General features: G+C 41.7%; 1 protein-coding gene across 1 annotated transcript in view; it reads left to right on the forward strand.

Annotated features, from left to right (window-relative positions):
- Nucleotides 1-21,465, forward strand: part of NYAP2 (neuronal tyrosine-phosphorylated phosphoinositide-3-kinase adaptor 2) — a 117,661-nt gene that overhangs the window by 94,991 nt on the left and 1,205 nt on the right. The window contains exon 6 of the mRNA XM_065748218.1: nt 1,297-1,400. Coding sequence (XP_065604290.1) covers nt 1,297-1,400 — 104 coding nt within the window. The remainder of the gene's footprint in view (nt 1-1,296; nt 1,401-21,465) is intronic.

Here is a 21,465-nt window from a genome sequence, read left to right on the forward strand (position 1 = left end):
GTTTTATTCCTTTCAGACACTGGCCCAACCACTGGCTAATGATGATCCTACAGATCTACATAGGAGAGAGATATTAATATGAAACACACAGAGACAAAGCAGCACTTTAAATATGGCATGAGAAAATATGTCTCAGAGAGACAGAAGCAAATGATGGTCTTCAAAGGCAAACTGCCTAAACCTGGATTGCAGAAGGCATAAATCTTTTCTTTCTTCTTGAAAACATGAGATTGAATTCTTTCAACCCATTGTGAGGAGGCATGGTGTTATAGTTACTTGTTATTCATGTTAAAGCACTATCATTTCTGCTCAAAATTGAGAGTCCACAATTGTAGAAAGAATATCTGCTGAGTGTGAGTGTCCTTGGTCTCAGTATTTACCCACTAAACAGAAAATACAGGTGTAGGGTTAGAAGAATGGCTTATAGACGTGAGGAGAATGAACACATTCATCTGATCCAAAAGTCATGGTTGCAAGGATTTATCTCCTCAGTCATAAACAGGAAGCATAGGGACGACAGCTTTCCTCAAGCAGAAACAGGCAGACTCTTTCTCAGAAAAAGATGGTTTCTTCTGGACAAGATGTAGGATGCTGAACACTGTTGGGTAGCACGCTGGTGTCAGCATAGCTCAGACACAAACCTTCCAAGACTCCTGAGCAGCATGATCAGCTTCATGTCAGTATGATAACAGAAGTAACCTGCTCTGGAAACCAGTGGGGAGCCCTCTGAGAATTGCTTTCATGTACAACAGAAGGAAAATGAAATAACCATGTAGATTCTGTTCAGTTTTTCTCCGGAATTAAACTTTCTTTTCTAATTGAAAGTTTCTGTAATCTTCTCAGTTCTGGGAGATGAGTTCAGCATTCGTCACTGTTCAAGTTCTGATTTGTCTCCTTTCTTCTTGCGTTGTCTGTCAAGTCACTGCCATCACATTTCCTAGAGCTTCTGGTGTCATTCCAAATCCCCAGGTCCAAAAGTATCCTCACTGCTTTTAAATACTGTTTCCTTAAAAGGAGGGCAACAAGGTCTTCTTGATATGCTTCCCGGCTGTTTGCTGTTTTATAATTAATACTTCAGTTTCAGAAACACCAGAGTGAAAGGGAAGAAGTTGGGACATGCAGTGGATTCCATGCTAATCCCCTTCTCCAAAGCACGACTTTTCGTGATCCAGCAAAATGCCCAAGACTAAGTAGAATCCAAGGCTGGAGCCTCCATTTCAAGGGAATCCTGGGTGCACCGTGCTTCAGTTAATGCAGCAGTAACCGGCTTCCCATTCACTGTCTTTTCTTTTCCAGAGCCTAAAGCAAGTTGCAGATTAGGTCGGTCTGCGTCCACGTCAGGTGTGCCTCCTCCGTCCGTTACTCCGCTCCGGCAAGCCAGTGATCTTCAGCCGAGCCAGGTACCATCGTTAGCCAATCGGGAATGACTTCATGTGCTGCAACATGCCAAACGTTCCTCACCTCTGTGTCTGTCATTTGTTACAGTAGATGATTTCTTGTTTTCTTGTCTTTATTTTCTGTGTGTGTGCGTGCATTTGTGTGTGCGCATCTCTCATTGGCAGTGAAATTCCACTGGCTATGGCCAGTAGAATTTTCTTTGCCTTTAATTCCTTGTATCCTTTTCTGTCTTCATTCTGTAATATAAATGTAGTAAAACTGTACTGTATGAATTTGCTGGATTTTTTATTTTTTCATGTTTTCTGTACTTTTTTACTGTCTCTAAAATTTATCAAACTTTGATAAATTTAATCTATGTTTAAGTGTAAATTTATTTTAAATGTCTTGTCTAAAGCACTTGCACCAATGTTTATCAATGACTTGTACAGACTCCCACTTGTACTATAATATTCGTGCCAGTCTTATATTTGTTTTGAGCTCAGTGCATGATTGTATTACACTGTGATTTATCACTGTCCTGCAAACTGCTCTTACAGCAAGTTTTTTTGTTTGGTTAAGGCAGCTAGACTCTCTTTAGCTAGAGGCCATGTAATACTTACAGGACTACTAAATAGTCTGCTGTAGTTATATTTACTGTATATTGTTAGGAACCAAAAACTGAACTAGAGGGGTAAATCTTCCTTGTATCTTAAACAGATATACCTTCTTTCCCCCCATCAAAAACAATGATGCTACAGAGACCATTGAAAAAGAAATTGAAATGTTTGGCAAATTTATCCAATAGAGAAAACAGAGAAGAATTAAAGACATGAGAAACCTATACTTACCTTTATTTTATATGCTAATACTGATACTGTATCATTTCACTGTTCAGACCTGTATTATTAGTTTGACAGAACTAACTGCTGAGAGTAGTAATTGAGAGAAAAGGCATCACTTAAACGTAATTTGAATACCTTCTGTCAAGCTCAAAGCACTCTGGTGTCATGTCACTTGTTTGTACATGTATGGGACTGCTCATTGCTGTATATGAGTGCGGATGTGCATATATACAGACATAAACAAACTTGTATATATGTGCACATTCATATATGTATGCTAACACACACCAGCATCCTTATTTAGATGGGGAATTTCTGATTGGCTTTCAAGGAATTAGTCCCCATAATCCTATTGAACTTCAATGAGATCTCAGTAGTAAACTCCCTTGGGAATACTTTGTAGTTAATTCCCTATGTAAGTTTATTGTTGCTCCTTGGTGAGAAGCTCCTGCCCAAAGCAGAAACCAGGAGAGTAAGGTCAAGTTCCTGTTAGGAAGGTTATATTTGCATAGCCTAGTCCATACTGGTTGATATTATTTGACTGGCAAAACTGTATTGGTTTGGAGTCCTCCTGCTGGACACAATGCACTGCACATTTCTGAAACATATCTTACATAAAACCAAGTTCATAACAGATTTAAAATGATAACTCATTTAAATACAAAAAAAGTATGAAGGTTTTTTTTGGTGGGTTATTTTTTTTTTTTCAGTCTAAGGAAGAAATTAAGGTAATTGTACTTCCAAAGGTTTTGAGTATCCCAGTGTTCAAGTAGTGTATGTTTTTTCATAAAACAGGTCTCACAGCAGACATGATGATTTGCTGGTTATTCAGTGCAAAGGCACCTTGGGTGTTTTGAAGGCATTTTAGACTCTCAGTTTATATTAAGAACTAAACAATAAGCCTTGAAAGCAGAAGCTGATGTGATAGAAGAGATAATGAGCCTCTTAGAAGCTGCAGCCAGGGTTCACTGAAACCGTGGAGGAAAATTCCACCTCACTTCATGCAGAAGAAAAGAACAAAGATGATAAGAGGAATTTTCAAGTGACTGTAGAGGGTGTTCTTGTTAATTGAACAATGTGTGTACGGTATGGGCACGTCTTTATGAAAAAACACAAATATGGTACAAACTCTCTCTGCCCTCAAGACTTCCCCTCCAGTTGTCAACTGCTTACTATCCATCTATTAATTTGCCATTTATTATGAATGCATAATTTTGTAAAGGTGTGGTTTGACCCCGATTCTGGGGAAAGACAGAAGTCTCATTATCTCTTTGGCATATACACCCACTCTATCTTAATGTGCAATTAATCTATGATGGGTGAAATGTGTTTGGAAATGCCTGGGTCGTTAGCCCATTCCGAGTCTGACAGATTGTGGCATACAGGGTATTTATTTCCATGTGCTGCAGATATTGATTGTATTGATACTGGCTCCCTAAACTACATCGTAAGCAGCAGTTAGTCCTTCTGAAAAAAGAGAATGTTTTCTGTTGTTCACCTCTGTTCTGACATGGACACAAATGATGCTCACATGGGGATACAAGATTGAGGAGTCTATCTGGGAAAGGGGAGTTTATTGGATTGATGGGTTTTCTCAAATCATCCAGGATCCCAAACTGTTTTTCCAAAACATTTAACTTATTCAAGCTTTTACATCACTATTTGTGTAAATAGTGAGAATGCTTGGTAATTCAAGAAAGGTCTAAATTAAGAAAAACTAAATTTTAATTCCAGCCAAATACTGGTTAATTGTGTAACTGCTGACATTTAACTCCTCTGTGCCTTAAATTCTTGCTTGTTTATTGCTGTAGGAGTTGAGAGGATTAACTAGCTAGTATTTATGAAACATATTTATGGCATATGGATGGTAAACGTTACATTACTTATAAATAAAACAAAGGGCTTATAAGGAGAGATGAATTATTTGGCAGATCTCTGTTGGAGAACATTTAGAAATCTGTACTGCAGTGGTCACCAGCAGTTACAGACAAGCAGAGGCAGACAGGAAGCATGCTGTTCTATATTACGTCTGGTAAGTGGCAAGGGTATTTTGAAAGGTGGCTGCTGGAAGCAACCTTGGATTAAGTTAAAAAATTGACTCAATTTAAATTGAAGGATAAAAAATGTTTATCATCTTGAAACTGAAGTTATTAATTGTGTAAGAATAAAATGTAAGAAATTAAGGAAGTAGAAAAGGAAGACAACTGGAGAGTATAAAACTGAAATATGGCAGTAGCATAGAATATTTTTGAGCTACACAAGTGAAAAATAGCTATATATGCTGAATACATATCATGATATAAATATGTATCCTAAAGAGGGGAATGTAAGTAGTAGAGAAGTGTTCTACACTTCATAGAATGTGATCCCCTGGAAAGAGAGCTACAGGGAAGGGGAAAATGTTCTAGAAAGTAAAGAAAGTTACATCTTGATCTTAGAGATAAAGAAATGTGTGGATAAAACTAGGAACTGTGGAAGTCCATCTGTGTTTGGCCTTTATACTGAAGTGCAAACAAGTACCAGTCTTCTGTTTCTACCCAAGGAGACAGAGGACAATAGAAGTTAACCATTATGTGAGGATTCTAAGGTAGAAATTAAATACAGTCTCAGGATGCCTCGGTAAATAAATGTTCTCCCTTACTGCTGCAACCTCTGAGCCTCATGCCTATGACTTCTGTGTCAGGCATGCTGAGGTGTTTCGCTCTGCAATGGCAAATGCTCAGGCATGTCAAAACACCCCGGTAGTGAAAAAAAATGGTTCACATGTACAAAGTAAACAGGATTTGGAGCCATAGATACTACTGCAGTACAGTGATGTTTTCCCACCCCCTATCATTATCCATATCTTCATCTCAGAGTAAGGAACGATTACATGCTATGGATGGGCTCAAAAATCCCTATCACATGCAGAATATATATGTATCAAGCGTGCTCATTAGTAAGGTGGAAAACGTTTCAAGCAATCTACTCTGTGAAAGTCCCTCAGCTGGATAGCAGAGCATCTCAAATCTATATTCTTAATGCACATAAAAACCATCTCTACGTTACTGCTACGGCTTAATTCCACTCTAAGGAAAAAGAACCAATGTAACTGTCTCTAGTCGTCTTTGCTGCAAATTAATTTTGCAAAGTGAAATTTATTTTCATTAAGATGTAAACAGCTGTTGGAAAGTCATGTATTAAGCTGCATATGAGTAGAGTAGGGCACGTTATAACAACACATCCTAAAGGACTGATCCCTGTGTTTATGAGATCTGCAACCTGAGAGAATATACACCCTCAGATAACAAAACTCCTGGTAGTTAGATGGCGATATTTCAGCTTCTCTGCCTCTTTCCATGTGTTTCCACAAAGCTGTGTACTTATCTACAAACATGCAGCTTCTTCCCATGCTGCCCCTTAGTTCCTTGCTTTTCAGTGGGAAGGCAGCACTCTAGTTCCCCTCCTGCTGTCTCCTTGCAGCATGCTGTCCCTACCTCTGGAAGCTTAGCATGCCTGCAAGCCCTGGTGCCTTCCTGTGGGGAGGTCTGGCCAATGATATCTATCTCCAAATTTAGCAAGGAAGGAAGATCTAAGCTTTAAAGTGATGATGAAAATTAAATCCAGACACCATCCTGAGATTAAGTTAGCGGAAGGAATGAAAATACATGGAGCGCTATGAATGAAAGAGTCTCGACTGGTGCTGAAGAAAAGGCTAGAAAACATCAAAATCAATGCCAAGCTTTTTGTGGCCTTTCCCCCTGAGTGTGGCTCAGCTCCTTGCATGGTGTCTGCCTCGGCCTGCAGCAGGATGGGGCTGTGTTTCTCTGCCCTGGCAGCCCCCAGCAGGGAGCACGGCACGGGACTTCACCGTCTGTGCTCTGCCGCAGCCCAGTGCTGCGAAGGGGAGAGGGGCTCCTTCACAGCACCGACCCCGCTGTGTAATCACCATCTTGCACCAAATGAAGGCACTCCATAAAGCTTTTGTCTTTTGGGCAACAATTTATATGCTCATGTCTGGTGTTTGAACCCACTAACAAAGCTGTTTCCAGGAAATGAAAATCCAAGCTTTGTAGAGTCCTGAAAGCAAGGAACCAGGATTTTTCTGTTATGGTTTTCTGTTTTCTGCGCTTTAAACGAGGAAGGAGACAGAAAAGCACAATGACTGCTTTAAACCTGCAGCTGAAAGACGGTTTTGAACGTTTCTCCTCTTCAGGGAGACACACTGGTGCGTTTTTACACTTCTGCGGCTTGCATCTCACTGTTTATTGTTCAGGCAGTGGTTACACCGCCGTAACGCGACAGCTCACGCTCCTCGGGCCTGGCTCCGGAGGCCGCCTGCCCGCGGGGCTGTGGCTTTTGCGGCCCCGGGGCGCGGCAGCCTAGCGAGGCGCTGCCCGGCCCGGCCCGGCGCTGGGCGAGCTCATGGCGCCGCCTGGCGGCCCCCGGCCGCGTCCCTCCCGCCGCTGCGCGGGGCCGCTCGGCCCGCTCGGCGCTGGCAGCGGCGCGGCCCAGTGTGGGGTCCCCTGAGCAGCCTGGGGAGCCGTTCCTGAGGAAACGCTCCTAGAACAATGCTCTGTAGTTTAAGCGCAGTGTGAGCCCATAGAAAGGAATTCACGAAACTTAGGAGAAGTAATTCAGGAGTTGAACCTTGGCAGTTACAGGGCGCTCCCAAGCGATGCAGCTCATGCCTCAGTGCATGAATAATGCTGTTCTGGGTCAGCTAAGTATCACAAACCCAGTTCTGAATGTCTCCAGCCTTAGCTGTGTATACAAAGCATATTATAGTACACGAAGTATATTATCGTCCTTGTACGCTTTGTAAGCATTGTGTTCACCCTTTAATGAATGAATACAAGGTTAAATTGTTACTATTACGGCCATAATTATTTTTGAAGGCACCTAGACAAAAAACTTCCCTGATAACTTGGCATTATCATGCTTTAGTTGGCAAATTATGCATCAAACAATGCATCTGTGCTCTTCCATTATTCTCAGCTTAAAGTTGCAATTTTCCCAGCACCACTGTACCAGAGTTCAAAGCAATCAGCGAACACCCAGTGCTTGTCAGCCCCTTAGCAGGGCCAGGTGCCTGACTGCCCCATTTAACAGGTTCTGCTGCTGAAAAATGAGCATCCACAAATGATGATCCCTGTTCCCTGTCTGATCACTGCAATTGTTTGCTTTTTTTCAACTTCCAGTCCATGAAAAACACAGTAATTGCTGGTAGATGGAGAGTTTGGCAGACCTTCATCCTGTCTGAATACCAGCAAAATGATTCTGCTTTTATGGTTTTAGTAGTGCAGGCCTTTTGCAATGAGAGAACCAATCTCTGTCATACCTGTTCCCTGGGCCAGAGGGAAATTAAGGACCCCCCTCCCCACCTCCCCCTGGGCTGCTTGTTAAAGATCTCAGGTGAGACACAGTATCAAGTTCCTATTGAAAAGAAGTGTCAAGCTACAGTGCTAATTACCACTCTGGTATGGCTCTTCTGTCTCTCTTTCTTTCGTTTCATTTTCAAAATTTCTGAAACTGTACCATGCATTTTGGATGTAGGATAGCAAAACATTTAGAACAATTCATCAAATGATGATGATCGTTTTCCTCTCACAATTTAGATCCCAAATGTTCCCCTTTGGACAGTGTGGTGCCTCTGAGATCTGTCTCCGTGCTCCTGGAGCCAGGATCATGGTCCCTTTTTGCTACTTGATGTTTTTCTTCATTGAAAATGTGTGTCCACGCTGTGGGAGCAGCCCCTTAGCCCCTCTCTCTGTAATCAGAAGTCCTGTGGGTTTTTGGTCTGCACTTTCTATCTGCCATTTTTTGCTTTGGATGGTAGCTTATGAAGCTGTTTACTTGAAGGAACTTAATTACTCCTTCTGCTTAACCATCACTTTTAGTAAGGCTTGGGACAGGCACCGGATCTAAAATCTACCTCATGTTCACCAGTAGAATTTACTGTAATAACATCTAAGAATCATAAATGATGTCCATAATAAATTTGTCTAAGCATCATAAATAAAGTTCCTATGTGTGTAGACAATATGCAGAACAAATCCTGCCCTTACCTCACGGATTTGTAAGCCCAGTGTAACAGATGAGAGAGAGTAAACAGCTGCAGAGACTGGTACATATATGACTGTCAGGAAAAGCTTAAGCTTTGGTTTAATGTGAAATTAGAAAGTGCAAAATATATATGGAATAAAATCCATGGTATCTTTGACAGTGATTTATTCAGTTTTATAAGCCACTAACATAACGAAATGTATTTGCCTGTCTTACACCAGAAAACAAGGTAAATTTAGTTAGAAAAATGTCACAAATGGTTTCTATTTCTCAATGTCCCTCCCATGGAGGGATCCTGCTCCACTCGTGGAGAAGTCATGAGGATCACTGTAGGAGAAAACAAATACAGACACAGTCAGAGTTTTGTGAAGGCAGTTTTGCAACTGACTGGGAGGAAGAAGCCCCTGAGTCCCACCTGGGTGGATGGGCAGCTGTGGAAGAACCCACAGAAGGGTGCAGAGAAACCCCTGGCACAGCCCCTCGCTGATGGGACATGAGGTGTTCCCGCTTCTACCTTGACGTGCTGGTTTTGACCAGAGTTTGGCCTGAGAGAATGTGAAAATCCGAGTCATTCCGAGCCTAGGGGGGTCTGCCTGCTAAGGACCTTGGGGACGTGGGTGTGCTGGGTTTGTGCCCGTGCTTTCACAAAGCGCAGCAGAGCCTTGTGCCCACCAGAGGGAGCGCGGGGATTACTTTAGGCCATCCTTTCCTGTCTCTGCAAGGACAAATACTCTGCACACACGATGGCAAAATTCTGCTGTCGTCAGTCCAGCTAAATACACTGACAACATGTTGGATGGGAGCAGCAACAGGAATGTTAATGTGTAGGGACGGCTCCACATCGCATTATGGTACGTTGCAGCCTGAATCTGGTCTTACATAATCAGTCCGTGGGTCCAAAGCCACACAGATTGTTTCTAAATATGCAGACTGCAAACAGAGAATGCTTCTTAAAAAAAGAAAGAAAAGAAATGCAAACCTTGAAGGGGATGGGATTGCTGCATCCATCATCCCTCACCTCCCAGGCATGCCTGACTGATTGGCACGAGAAGCCGATGTGTCAGAGCTCCCTTCTGTTGGCAGACAGCCCTGCTGCTGCTGTCCCAAAACGTTTTCCTCAGCATTTGGCTGGTGTGGTCATGCAGCAGAAGCAGGTCACTGCATTGCTGGGTCGTGTGCTGCCAAGCACTGATTGAAGAGCATGAGAAAACTCGTGCTGTGCAGCCCAGGCACATGCTGCGGCCTTAGCAGGCCCCAAGGCCCGAGCGGGATTTGGTGGCTGTGCTCAGTGCTACCCCACAGCCTGGGGCTGCTTCAAACCTATGGAACTGCTGGGGGCACAGCACACGGGTCTGTGGTTGCACAGCAGCCTGCTGGTTTTGTAAAGGTGATAATGGTTATAGCCATTTGGGACGCAGTTTTAGGATAAGGACACAAAGGAAACGTTGAGGGAAGCATGTCAGCTTTAGCAAGGGTAGTGCTGCAGAAAGAAGGTGCTGGACACAGGAGCAGAGTGAGCAGAGCTTGTTTTATCTGCATAGTTTTTTTCACCCCTCAAGCTCCAACACAGCATAATTTGCAATATACTGATGGAGACTGGGAGGCAGAATATTGCAATCTCTTACTCCGATCTCTTATGCTTAGATGGGTTTTGTAAGCTTGCCAGCAGAGTAGAGAAAGAAGTTTGTTCCCTCACATAAATAGCTGAAACTTCTCAAATACAATAGTACTTGGATAAGGAATGAAGTGCAGTGTTTATGGGAGGTTTCACTTCCTCATATTGTTTTATTTTATTTTTATTTTTTTTTTCTTCTATATTTACCTGGTCATATTTCAGCTCTAGGCATTTACTTTTTTAAAGAGAGCAGTCATGAGAAGATTTCGTCTGCGTGTTGAGTTGGGACAGTGTTTCATTACTTTAAGAAATAGTCTTAGCTCAACAGGAATATGTGTGAGGGATGCGACAGCTGGAGCAGCACAGTGCAGGTGACTGTTCCCTGGAAAGTGACTGACACAGCCCCTGGAAGCTGCTGAGATGTTCAGAACATCAGCAGGAGGGCAGAGGGCAAGGAAACAGGCAGGTCTAACCCATTGTGCAGCCTAGACTGTGAGGGAAAGGAAGGAGGATCTCGGCGTACTTAAAGGCAAGGCCAACTGTGGCACAAGCAATGCTTTTATCAACAAAAAGGGAAGAAATTAGGAGGAGATGAGAAAAAAGGAAGCAGCGAAGGGCAGCAACCGAAGGGCTCACACTTATGCCTTTCCTTTTAGGACTTCTTTTATGACTGTGTGCCTCTGGAGCCCTGCAAATAGGGCTCAGACACGGGGACAGCAGCTGAAGCACAGCCCTCCCAGCCAGTCCCAATTTTTGATGATCAGAGTTGTGCATGAGGGTGCAGAAATGAATGTGATGTCCTCAGAAATTTAGCAGTAGTATTCCCAATAAAGGGCAGTGCTTGAGATAGAGAGATGTATGCCTTAAAAGTTGGAATGTTTAACAGAACAAATGTTACTAAGCTATACCTCTTACAGGTTATGAAACAGAATTAGTGAGATCGCTGTTCTATCCTGCCTACGACAAGAAAAAATTGTTGAAAGTTCTTTGTGTCCAGCTCCTCCAGCATTGCACATGGTTCTACTGAAAATAATTAAAACCTTACCACAATATTAAACAAATATACAATGTAGTTATGTGAAATTATTTCAGTCTTAAGCATCCATAAGTTGCTTAAAGGATCTCATTTGGTAGCATTCCTTCCTCTTTAGGGAATCTCTCTTTAAGGCATTTCTCATAAATTTGCTTATTCTCTTCTGAAATTTGTAATTTCACTTCAAAACTTGTGCTGAGGCTTTTCTGTGCAGACAATTAGCATAGTTACATTAAGAATACAGTACCAGAACAATAACAATTGTAAAGTTTATTTCAAATGCTGTTGCAACCACTATTAAAGACATTGTGCCTTGGTTAAAAAAAAAATCAAAAAACAAAAACAGAAGCATGCAATTTCCTTTTTTCCCTTTTCTGTGTGTATTTATGTTTAACTCAGGGGAAAAATTTTATAATATTCTTAAAGGAAAAATAGAAATAAAAATGGCATGGATTCATGAAAGCATGGGTTTATATATAGGCATTTTCTGTACCAACCATTCTGTATTCTAGGTAGAAGAACCTGATCTGTCTGCTCGTGCACATTTCAGTTACCTCCATGCATTCCCACCTGTCTTACCTTTTCTGTATATGAACGGGATGTATTGTACCATGTTTTCTGTTGGAACTATGTGTGCCTGATGCATAGAACACGACACAGAACAGCAAGTTTTTCCCCACCATCTGCACTGTCACAAACCATCCAAGCTTTGTTCTCATGGTTGTTGCCATTTCACCAGAGTCTTTCGATGTTTGTATAGCCTTATACAGTATATTGCACTTACTGTACCTGTATAGTTTCTCGTCTGTATACTGTATGCACATAAATATGTATATTCACTCATGTATGTATGTATAGTATGTTTATATACCTATGTATATGTATGTGTGTTTGTTCATAGTCTTTCACTAGAAATGTGTGGCTATTCATATACATCCTATGTATACCAACTGTGGAGAAGTATGACTGCCAGCACCCACTTTTGATAACTTACTTTTATTCTCATTTTGTCTTGTTAAACAATGAAAATAAAAATGTCATGTATTTTAAATGAGATCCTTAAAATATTATTATTTTTATTAATTATTTTATTAATTTAACGTTTCCAGGTCTTCAGTAAATATATATATATATGTATATATAAATTGCCAAGACACTTATATTTTTCATGACAGCTTTTTATGGTTGAAAAATCTTGGATAACAGTCCACACTCTGTAGGCTTGATTCACTGTATCTTACGCTGGCCTGGTGTCCCTTGGTGTAGAAATGCCCTTACCCAGTTGGGCTTTCATGCAGCAAATCCCAACTCTGTACACAAGGAGGACTCGCACATGTAAATACTGGATAGAGAAGGACCTTACTCAGCCTGGAAAGAAAAGTGTCTGCAGTGTAGGTGAGCTCTAGGAGCAGATTTTGATACCATACTTGATTAATCAACCTAATAGGAACATTTTGGAAAGGGTTTGTTAGCTGTTTTCAAGCTGCCTCTTATGCTTTGCAGTCTACAGTAGCATACAATGCCCATTGATTAGGCATTTATTGAAACAGCTAACCATGCCCTGCTAGCCCTTTATTTAATCACCATGCAACTGAATATAGGCACAGTTAACTTGCCTTGAGCCAGAAGGGCACAGGCTTATCTTGAGTAGCAGAACATCCCTGTAAATCAAGGGGACAATATTTTCCAGAGGAGCATGTTTTTGTTCTTCACTGAATTGGAGCTTCAGTGACAGTCATATGTGTTTCTGTCTGAGTCCTGAGAGTGATTGATTCACTTCCTTTAATGTTAATCTTATCAGTGTATTATCTTGTCCAGCCAGACCAGACTCCATGCATAGTACATTACTGCAGCAGAGTGGCAGCAGCTACTCAGAAAAAAATCTTAGAAGACAAATATTTATGCAGGAAGTAGTACAGAATCTGTAGCGTGACAGAGACACTGTTATGAAGAACCTTCACCCCAAACAAAACCGCGTCATAGAAAACCCTTTTCATTTTTTCCTATTCAGTTAAAAGGTTAAATTCTGACCTCACTCACATCAAGAGCATATTCCCATTTCAATCATCTACAACTGGAATATCTGAGGAATGCTTTTTGGCAACAAAACATAGGATGGGGAAAGGATACATTCCATTAGGTGAGCTTTGTGTGCGTGGTCCAGGCCAATCTTTAGCCTTCTCAAGGCAATGGTGGTTAATGGTCTCTTGGGTGCTGTTGGCCCATCTCTTTTACAATCTGGAAAGGCACGATTACTGTCTGGGTTTCATAATATCTACTGTATAATTTACATCTGGATCACAAGAGGACAGAGTAAAGAAATGAGAAAAGACAATGGTGATATTATTATTTTAAATAATAATAAATTATGGCTCTTGCTTGATTTCTGCACCAACTTTTAAAACACAAACTAGAGCAAAACAACAGGTTTTTGCGGGTTGGCAGTTTGTTCTTTTATGTTACATGGGATGCATGTGCATAGTTTAACACGCATTAGAATGTTTGGTGTGTAACTGATTGTCTTCAGCCATTCCTTACAAGATGGGTGTTTAAATTTCCTGTGGAGACCTGAACTGGAGTTCAACCCAAGCTGCTGCCATTGGCTGGAGCCATGCTGCCTGATGGGTCACAGATTCACATGAATGAAGCTGTGGTTCAGCACACCACTGTTAGAGGTTTCGTCTGTTGCAATCTTCTCAGTGAATTAATGCTAAACTGGCATCCTGCTACATCAGCAAATGCCATCCAGTTGGAGATTGCCTTTAAAACAGAAAAGCAGAAGTAACACATGGCAACCACTGCACCCAGTGAATCCCATTTTCTAAAATCTTAATGTACCAGTCTAAGTTTCTTGCTTGTACTTCAGCTCTGTCAGTAAATCATGACTAAATCAGATTTAGGTAATAAATTATTAAGCAATTCCTCATACATATGAGATTGCATGATGTTGCTCTGAGGTTAGAGTAGATGTAGTATTATGTACCAAGAAAGACTCTCACATTTGAATTCTTTAGAAGCTGTCAGTACAGTTTGTAAGTCCAGTATCTGTTCATTAACTACATTTCAAACTGGGGTTAGTGTGCTTAGATCACCAAATACTAAACAAGAAGATCTGGAAGGAAAAGCCCTTTCATAGCTGAGGCATTGTCCCTTAATGGATTAATATTATTATTTACTATTATTATTATATACTATTATTATTATATTTTAAGTGATTCTTACAACCACTTTCTTGAAAATACTAGAAAAATACAAAGATTTAGTGGCTTAACTGAAAAATTGGTGAAGTTTTTCAACTGTCACAGCAATAAAGGTTAGTTAAGTCTTCAGTTAAATCTCCTGGCATCAGGAGGAAGAGTACTGAAGCTCGTGCATTTATTTCTGGCTTGTGTAAAATGGTGTCCAATAAAGTGGGGATACTAATTGACCTTGAGATTTCTCCATGTCACATTTTCATTTATTTAGACCAGGCCACAATGTCCACTTTCTCTCAGTTCAAGTGTTGGTACTGTTGTCACTCATTTTTTTATTCCAATTCAGTTTTTCTGCCTTTCTTGGTCACTAGTGGATGACAAGAAACAGTGACCTAGAGTCTGTACTTTGCTGCCTTCAGCTCCTTTGTACACAAAAGCTTTTGCAATCTGCAAGGGCTCGATCTAGAAGAGATAAGGGTCAAACCCACCAGCTGCTCTCCTTGCTCTGTGCCACATCTTAACTCAAAGGAGGAGGCATTGTTCATCTCATCATGAGATTTAAAACCTGTTTTCCAACACTACCATAATTTAGAGCAAGAGACACTAATTACAGGTGTCCTGTGCTGTGGACATGCTTGGCCATAGGCCGGGCTGGGTACAGTAGTCATCGAGGTCACTGCTTCAAACCACCCTGCTTTTTTAAGATCGGTAGATGTGCAGCTAAGGCACACGTGTTGGGGTAGCAACTCTCAGCAAGAGGAAGAGGTAGGGAGACAGAGTTAGCAACCTACTAATGGAATCTAGGACTTTCCAGTGTTACATTGCTGTGCACTTAGCACAAGGTCTCTGTACCTCTGAACTCTCACAAAGACTGGGTATTCTGTCCTTTGTGCCTCCTATGATTGACCTAATACAATATTGAATTTTCTTTTCTATTTTGCAGTGAACGAGAGGATGTGTCATGGTGGGTTGCTTGAGTTCTACATTTATTGCTTAGCAAAGACATACATTAAGCTTTGATTTTTCATAAGTAATCTCAATAGAAATGCACTTGTGATGATCCACTGCATAAATGAGATGCATGAGACAGCTTTACACAATATATCCAGTATGAGATGCTCTATGGCCTCTTACTTGAAACGTACCAGCATTAACAGGATGTGTTACCTAACAGCGAATCCAGCAGTACATTTCAGACAGTTGTTTGGTGTAAAAAAAATCAGCTTAGATGAGAAGAATTGAGGTTTACAAATATATTACTAATGCAAGGTCAAGAAGATCTATAGTGAGACTGCCAGCATGAAAACAAAGTGCAGGATGGTGAATTTATCCTTTGAAGTTTTTGTTATCGATAGCCTCAGCAATAACCTGAGGGTAGCCAGAAAACTTGAGGCATAGGAGATGTGCAATGCTGATTCTGTACAAAGTAGCTGTGCCATTTTGTAATCATGGCAGAGGAGGTCTGCAGTCAGAAGTGCTGATGGTTTGCTATTTGCTAATATAATTTTTAGGTAAGTGTTAATTGTTCATAATCTTGAATCTTCTGGAATTCATGGAGTTCCGAAGATTCTTGTTAACTGCTTTTAAGAAGTGAATTAGTCAGACCACAGAGCATAATGCAATAAATCTTTTGTCGAGTCCGGCATTTAGAAAAGGTGCCCAGACTTCTCTTACTGTATTGCACCGTGTAATTACAGGAGCTACATGAAGTGCTAGAACAGTTTTACAGGGAGTCTCATTTTGTTTTGTTTTGTTTTCCTGTAGCAGTATCATTTGTAAGAAAACATATTCCCAGAAGTTTAGAAATACAGAATAATGGAAATCAAAACATTGAACTCAGCAACTCCAAATGTTAAGATGGCCTTGAAATGCGATGCATATGCGATTTTAGAAGTTGAAATAGCAGGTGTCAGTGAAATCCTTTAAATATGCGGTGCAAGATTATAAATATTTTGTTAAAACTGTTGTGCGAATGGAATTCTTTCCCAATCCTTAAAAATATTATCACCTGGATCCTAGCACTGGGATGCCAACAACTGTGTGATAACACCTACGTTATTTCTGCCACAGCAGAAATGACAGGTTGACTGGCAAATGTTCATTTCCAGATCTGTGCCAGTAGCATTAGAGATGTTTCTATACAAACAGAAAATTGGCTTTTAGTGGCTTGAATTGAATTAGAAATAGAAAGGGGAAAATTCTTGAGAAAGCTGAAAGTGCATGTTTTCTTCTGCTTCTGGTGTGCTGTGTATGTCAATCAGAAATGTACTGCTAGCAAATTTTCTAGAAACAAGTGCTTAGCGCAGGCCATCCGTACATGTTTCTATGCCTTTTTTCAGTTAACATTTCTCTCAGTTCAAGGCAAAAATGAAAGTTTCCTTGTGTGAAGGAAGAGAGAGTGCAGCCTGCATGGTGCTCAGCACTGCGTGGTGCTCAGCACTGTGTGTGTGCCTGTGCTTGTGATGTGGGTACGGGAATGCAGAGGGCTCACGGCAGTGCGGCTGCGGGGCTGGGGAGCACCTTCAGAAAACACCTTGGACACTCCTGGAGGCAGATTTGCAATTGTGTTCTCAGATGCTCCTGGGAGCACTACCATGCACGGTCTGCATGGCGAGCGTCTGCTTTCACAGCTCACCTTGCACATGCTATGTGTTCCTCAACATGCTGTTGCTTTTAATCACCTCTGTATTAATAACCAATTGTTGTTTTGAATTTAGTGGTAACAGGAGAGCTGGGTAGCAGTTCAGAGCTGTGTGAATGACTAACTGGGCTGGGTCAAATTACACCATGCTTTGTGTCAACACTGTGCAGGAGGAGTGGCTGCCGGTGTAGCCTGTAGCTTTATGCTCACTTCCCAGCGTTTACAGCCACTGGAAGTAACTATTTAATTGCAGTGCTACAGTTATAGCTGACAGTTAGCAACAGAAGCCTTATTATTTTCCAAATGCTTTTTAGAAGGCTTTTAAAAGCATTTGAGGGGCGTTTACTATCTGTTTGAACAAACCGTAGTCAAGCTCTCGGACCCATGAAGTTGGTGGGTATACTCCTTCTGTCTTCAGATGGGCAAGGATCTTGGTGCCCAGAGCCTTAGAAACTTGACTCCTGCTGAACTCTCACATTGGACAACTCCCCTTTTGTGAAGGCGTGCTGACAGGATCTCCGTGTCGAGCTGAGACTTTCAGAGAACGTATCATGAGCTAACTCTTGCTACTTAGCATAGCCCACTGCCACCCACAGCAATGGCACACGGCTGCCACCTAGGAGCCACCCTCCCGAGTGGAAGCGCCCTGGCGACACCTCCTGGCCAGCTGGCTGGGACCCGTGTGCATGAGAGAAGGCACCATCGAATGTTTCAGTGGGAAAGAGAGTTTGGAGGCTCCTGTATGAGCACAGGCAAGAGGAAAGAGGGAGGCAGTACCTTTTCCTCCCAGAGGATGGTAAGTGGCTTTCAGAAAGCCTTTTTGCTTTACCCCTAGTAGCCTGCCCAAACAATCCAGCATGTTTGGCTCTGCTGAGTCATGGGTAGCACTGCTCACAGCTTGCACTGCTCATGGGTCACTTTGTTTTCAGGTGCAGGAGTCACTGCTACTGATCTCCGAATGTCGATGACGTTTTTATTTCATTCTAGTTTGAGTTGGTTTAAGATCACTTTGTTACAGCCTCACATCAGTGGTTGGGCTTTCATTTTATTTATGATGTGCTGTCGTCATGAAGAAGAGTGTTTGTACAACATCCACAATCACATGTGTGAGGTGTGGTGTTCCTCATCCTTCATGTAAATGAAGTCAGCCCCTCTGCCTGTCCCACAGGAGAGAGAGGACACTCACAGGGACCAGAAGAGATGAGCATTTTCCTCGGTCCCCATAATGTGCAATTCAGTACAGTAAGTGGGAACCTATTGTACTAGGAAAAAAATTACAGAAGCACTGCTGAATCATGGGACTCTCTTATTGCTTGTGATTTAACTTCCAAAAAGACAGCAGCATTAAAAAAAAGAAAAGCAAAAACATGTCAGCCAAGATGTCACACAGAAGGCATGGGTTATGGTTATGTCTAAGCCCTCATACGGTGATCCATAACTTTTTTTTTTTTTTGTCATTAGAAGTTCATACTCCATAAAACACTCAGAAAAGTTATAGAGCATAAAATGTTGGGGGTTCAATCTAAATATTAGAAAAGTTTGCTCAAAAATTGATGAAAATGGGCAACACTTCCAAACTTTTTGACTCCTCTCCACCATGGGATTTTTAGCAGCACATTTCTTTGTGGCACTGTTGTGAAACTGTGTTGCACCTCTGAAGGAAACGTTTCCTGCACTGCCTCCCAGGAGCGGGAATTAGAGCGGATTTATCCAGCCCACACTTCACGCTTACATCCTGGCTTCAGAGATTGTTCACTGTATTTTCAGTCTGGCTCCCACGTTTTCCTTCTCACAGCTCTTGTATTTTTCATTTAGAAAGGCTTTGCAATATAGGATTGTTTGGTTTGTATGCATCATGAATATTTTGCTTTACTGTTCTTCAGTAGCATGCATGTGTCTGGCAACTCACAGGGACCTATGAGAGCTATGGAGGGTACCGACCTCTGGTCAGAGGACCTGTCCTGTAGATGTTCTGCCCAACAAAAGTCTGCCCCAAGACTCCTGGAGGCACCTACACACAGAAATACACCAGTCCCACTTTGTAAGGGAGGGATTTTGTTCAGCTAATTTGTCTCAGACCTTCGTAAAGCTTTGAAACACTCACCAGTAGTGAAGTTTTGGACTCTGCCTTTTACTCAGTAGACAAAACATTTTGTACAATATTTTGAGAATGTTAAAGTTCTCAGTGTTACTGTTTTTTCATTGTTGAAAGAAGGTTTTATAATGTGACTTCTTGTTCTGTGGCACTGCCAGAATAAAATCTGAGAATATTTGACAGATCATTATGGGGTTCACTGCTAATATTTTGAGAATGAAATATTACAGTTAGGACAGATAGTGAAAGTAAGGTGACAACACATTGCTGTCTCCTAAGCTGATGAATTAACTGTGCAGAAGAACACAGTTTTGCATAGTGAAAGAGGTTTCTTGCTTTTTTTGGTGGATGTCCAATTTTGAGACTTCGGGATCCTTCAGGAACAGAGTGGCCCTATAGCTGTGTAGTATTAGGAATGCTTTACTTCTTTGCATTAACTTGTAACTGTTATTTTTATTTTATCCCTTGCATTGAATATCACCCCTTGCAGAGCTGATATTAGCAACCTTGTGCATGACTGAGGCCAGAAAGGAGGGAGAGTGTGAGAAGAATTAGTTCTGGCAGGAACTGAGAGCACCATTGGTTCAGCAGCCACAGAAAGGATTAGGTCTAAGTCCCAGTGCTACACACATTGGCTTCAAACACCTCAGCAGCCCTGTGGAAGTCATCATGGGTTACTGCTGGGATTCAACATCTGTGCCAGGTGCTGTGCTGGCCTGGGAGTCCTGCTGCCCACAGTTGTGTAGGACTCGCTGCAGTTGGAGATTTTGTGTTAGCAGCAATCATTGTCATGATTCTCTTAGGTCCTTGTTGCAACTTCAAGAGTCACGCACTTGCTTAAACTTATTTTGCTGCATGTTAACACTAGAACAGGGCAATAATAATAATAATAATAAAGACCATGAACATTTGTTCCCTCTATTAAACTTTTTCCCTTATACCTCAAACACAGTAGCTGTCTATGTACTCAGTCCATTTTGGCAAACGATTTTCCACATCTCCTTTCTGCACTTCATGCTGCACACACATTTTCTGAGTGCAGAGATGGGAGAGGAACGTGCCCTGGGGGCAGGTGCTATGTGAAAGGAACAGCCCTCAAACAGACATAGCGTTTAAATCATCACAAGTAGTGTTGAAATCCTGTGTCCTGGAAAAGGGAAATACTTGAATTCTTCATAGTAAACGACTCTCTAACTGCTTCACAAGATGGTGGACAGTATAAAAAGGGATTCTGAAGCTGTCTACACTTAGGTTTATTTTAGAGGCTGTTTTGCAGTGGGTGGCAGAGTGTCTGTGTAACTGATACATTCTGCAGCACCTTTTCAGTCTTTGTGAAGTTGCAATTGGTATTTCAGAGCTTAGCATGTCAAAATGGCGCTCACGTCCACTCGAGTCCCCTGTGTGGATTAGCTACCAGAAGATGCTGTGCTGGCTCCAGCACTGCGTGATGTGATGGTGAGGGTGTGGTGGTGTGGCCTAGCACACTCCCTTGGATGTGCAGTGTTGATGCTTGGCCACAGGCTGCCAGGGCTTGGTGCCACTGTGGGCTGTTTGCTCATGGGACAGTCATAAAAAGAAAAGGGCTCTCCATGCTTGTTGTAAGGGGACACCTGCATTCGTGCACTGCTGTCTTCAAGTTCAGTCCAGAATTTGGTGTGCCACTGTGTGTTGTCAGTGTATTGCTTAATGAATTATGTGCAAACTGCATTGTCCGTGTCCTGACCCACATAGGAGGAGCCACACCAAATGAAGACACTGCTGCGTAAGTAGTAACGCGTCATCGATGAAGAGTGTGGCAGGAAAACTGCCTCTGTTAGAGCCTCATCCACAGCCCACGGAGTCACCAGGGGTGGGAGGAGTGAGTACTGCTATTGGGATGAGTTGGGAACCAGGCTAAAGAGACAGACAAAGAGAGAAGGTCCTGGGTTGGGGCAAGTGACCTGCTTCATACCTGCACTGTGTTAAACCTCTCCTGGGGATAAACTGAGCATTGTTATAGAAAGAACAGGCGTGGTGGTCTTCACAAAGATGTTCAGTTCAGCTGAGTGTGCGTGCACTGCTGATATATTGCCATGTAACTGTAAATTCATCAGAACGTTCAAGAGCAAAACACTTATTGTGGTCTACTCAAAGTACTATTTAATGTGTAACACAAGGTAAGCATATTTTTGTTTCAGTATAAAGAAAGGATGTTTTATCTGAAATTCTTTTATCAGTCATTAAAAACCATTTGTTACACCAGTTTGTGGAAAAAAAAAAGGCTTTTCTGTACCCTGTTTATTTTTCTATTTGACTGCATTCTTTATTACTTTTTCCGTTCAGTTTTCTCATTTTTATTCTTTTAGTTTTATTTCCTGCTATGATTCTGAACATTACCCATTTATCCAGAGATGCAATTCAAGCAGACAGCAACAACTACAGAGGTCAATGGCATTTTCTTTGTTGGCTTCTAGGAAGACCATTCCCAAAGCAAGGAGCTCAGTGCACGCTCACATCTAGCATTTTGATATTTGTGAATGAAATGCAGATGAATTATTGAGTACTAATAACATAAACACACATTTCCTTCATGAATCATAAAATGCTGCCGAAGTATTAGCGTACATGCACATTTGCATGACAA

The sequence above is a fragment of the Cyrtonyx montezumae genome, unplaced genomic scaffold (assembly GCF_038088225.1).
Source record: "Cyrtonyx montezumae isolate F1298 unplaced genomic scaffold, pur_monq_1.0 scaffold_5, whole genome shotgun sequence".
Taxonomy (NCBI): Eukaryota; Metazoa; Chordata; class Aves; order Galliformes; family Odontophoridae; genus Cyrtonyx; species Cyrtonyx montezumae.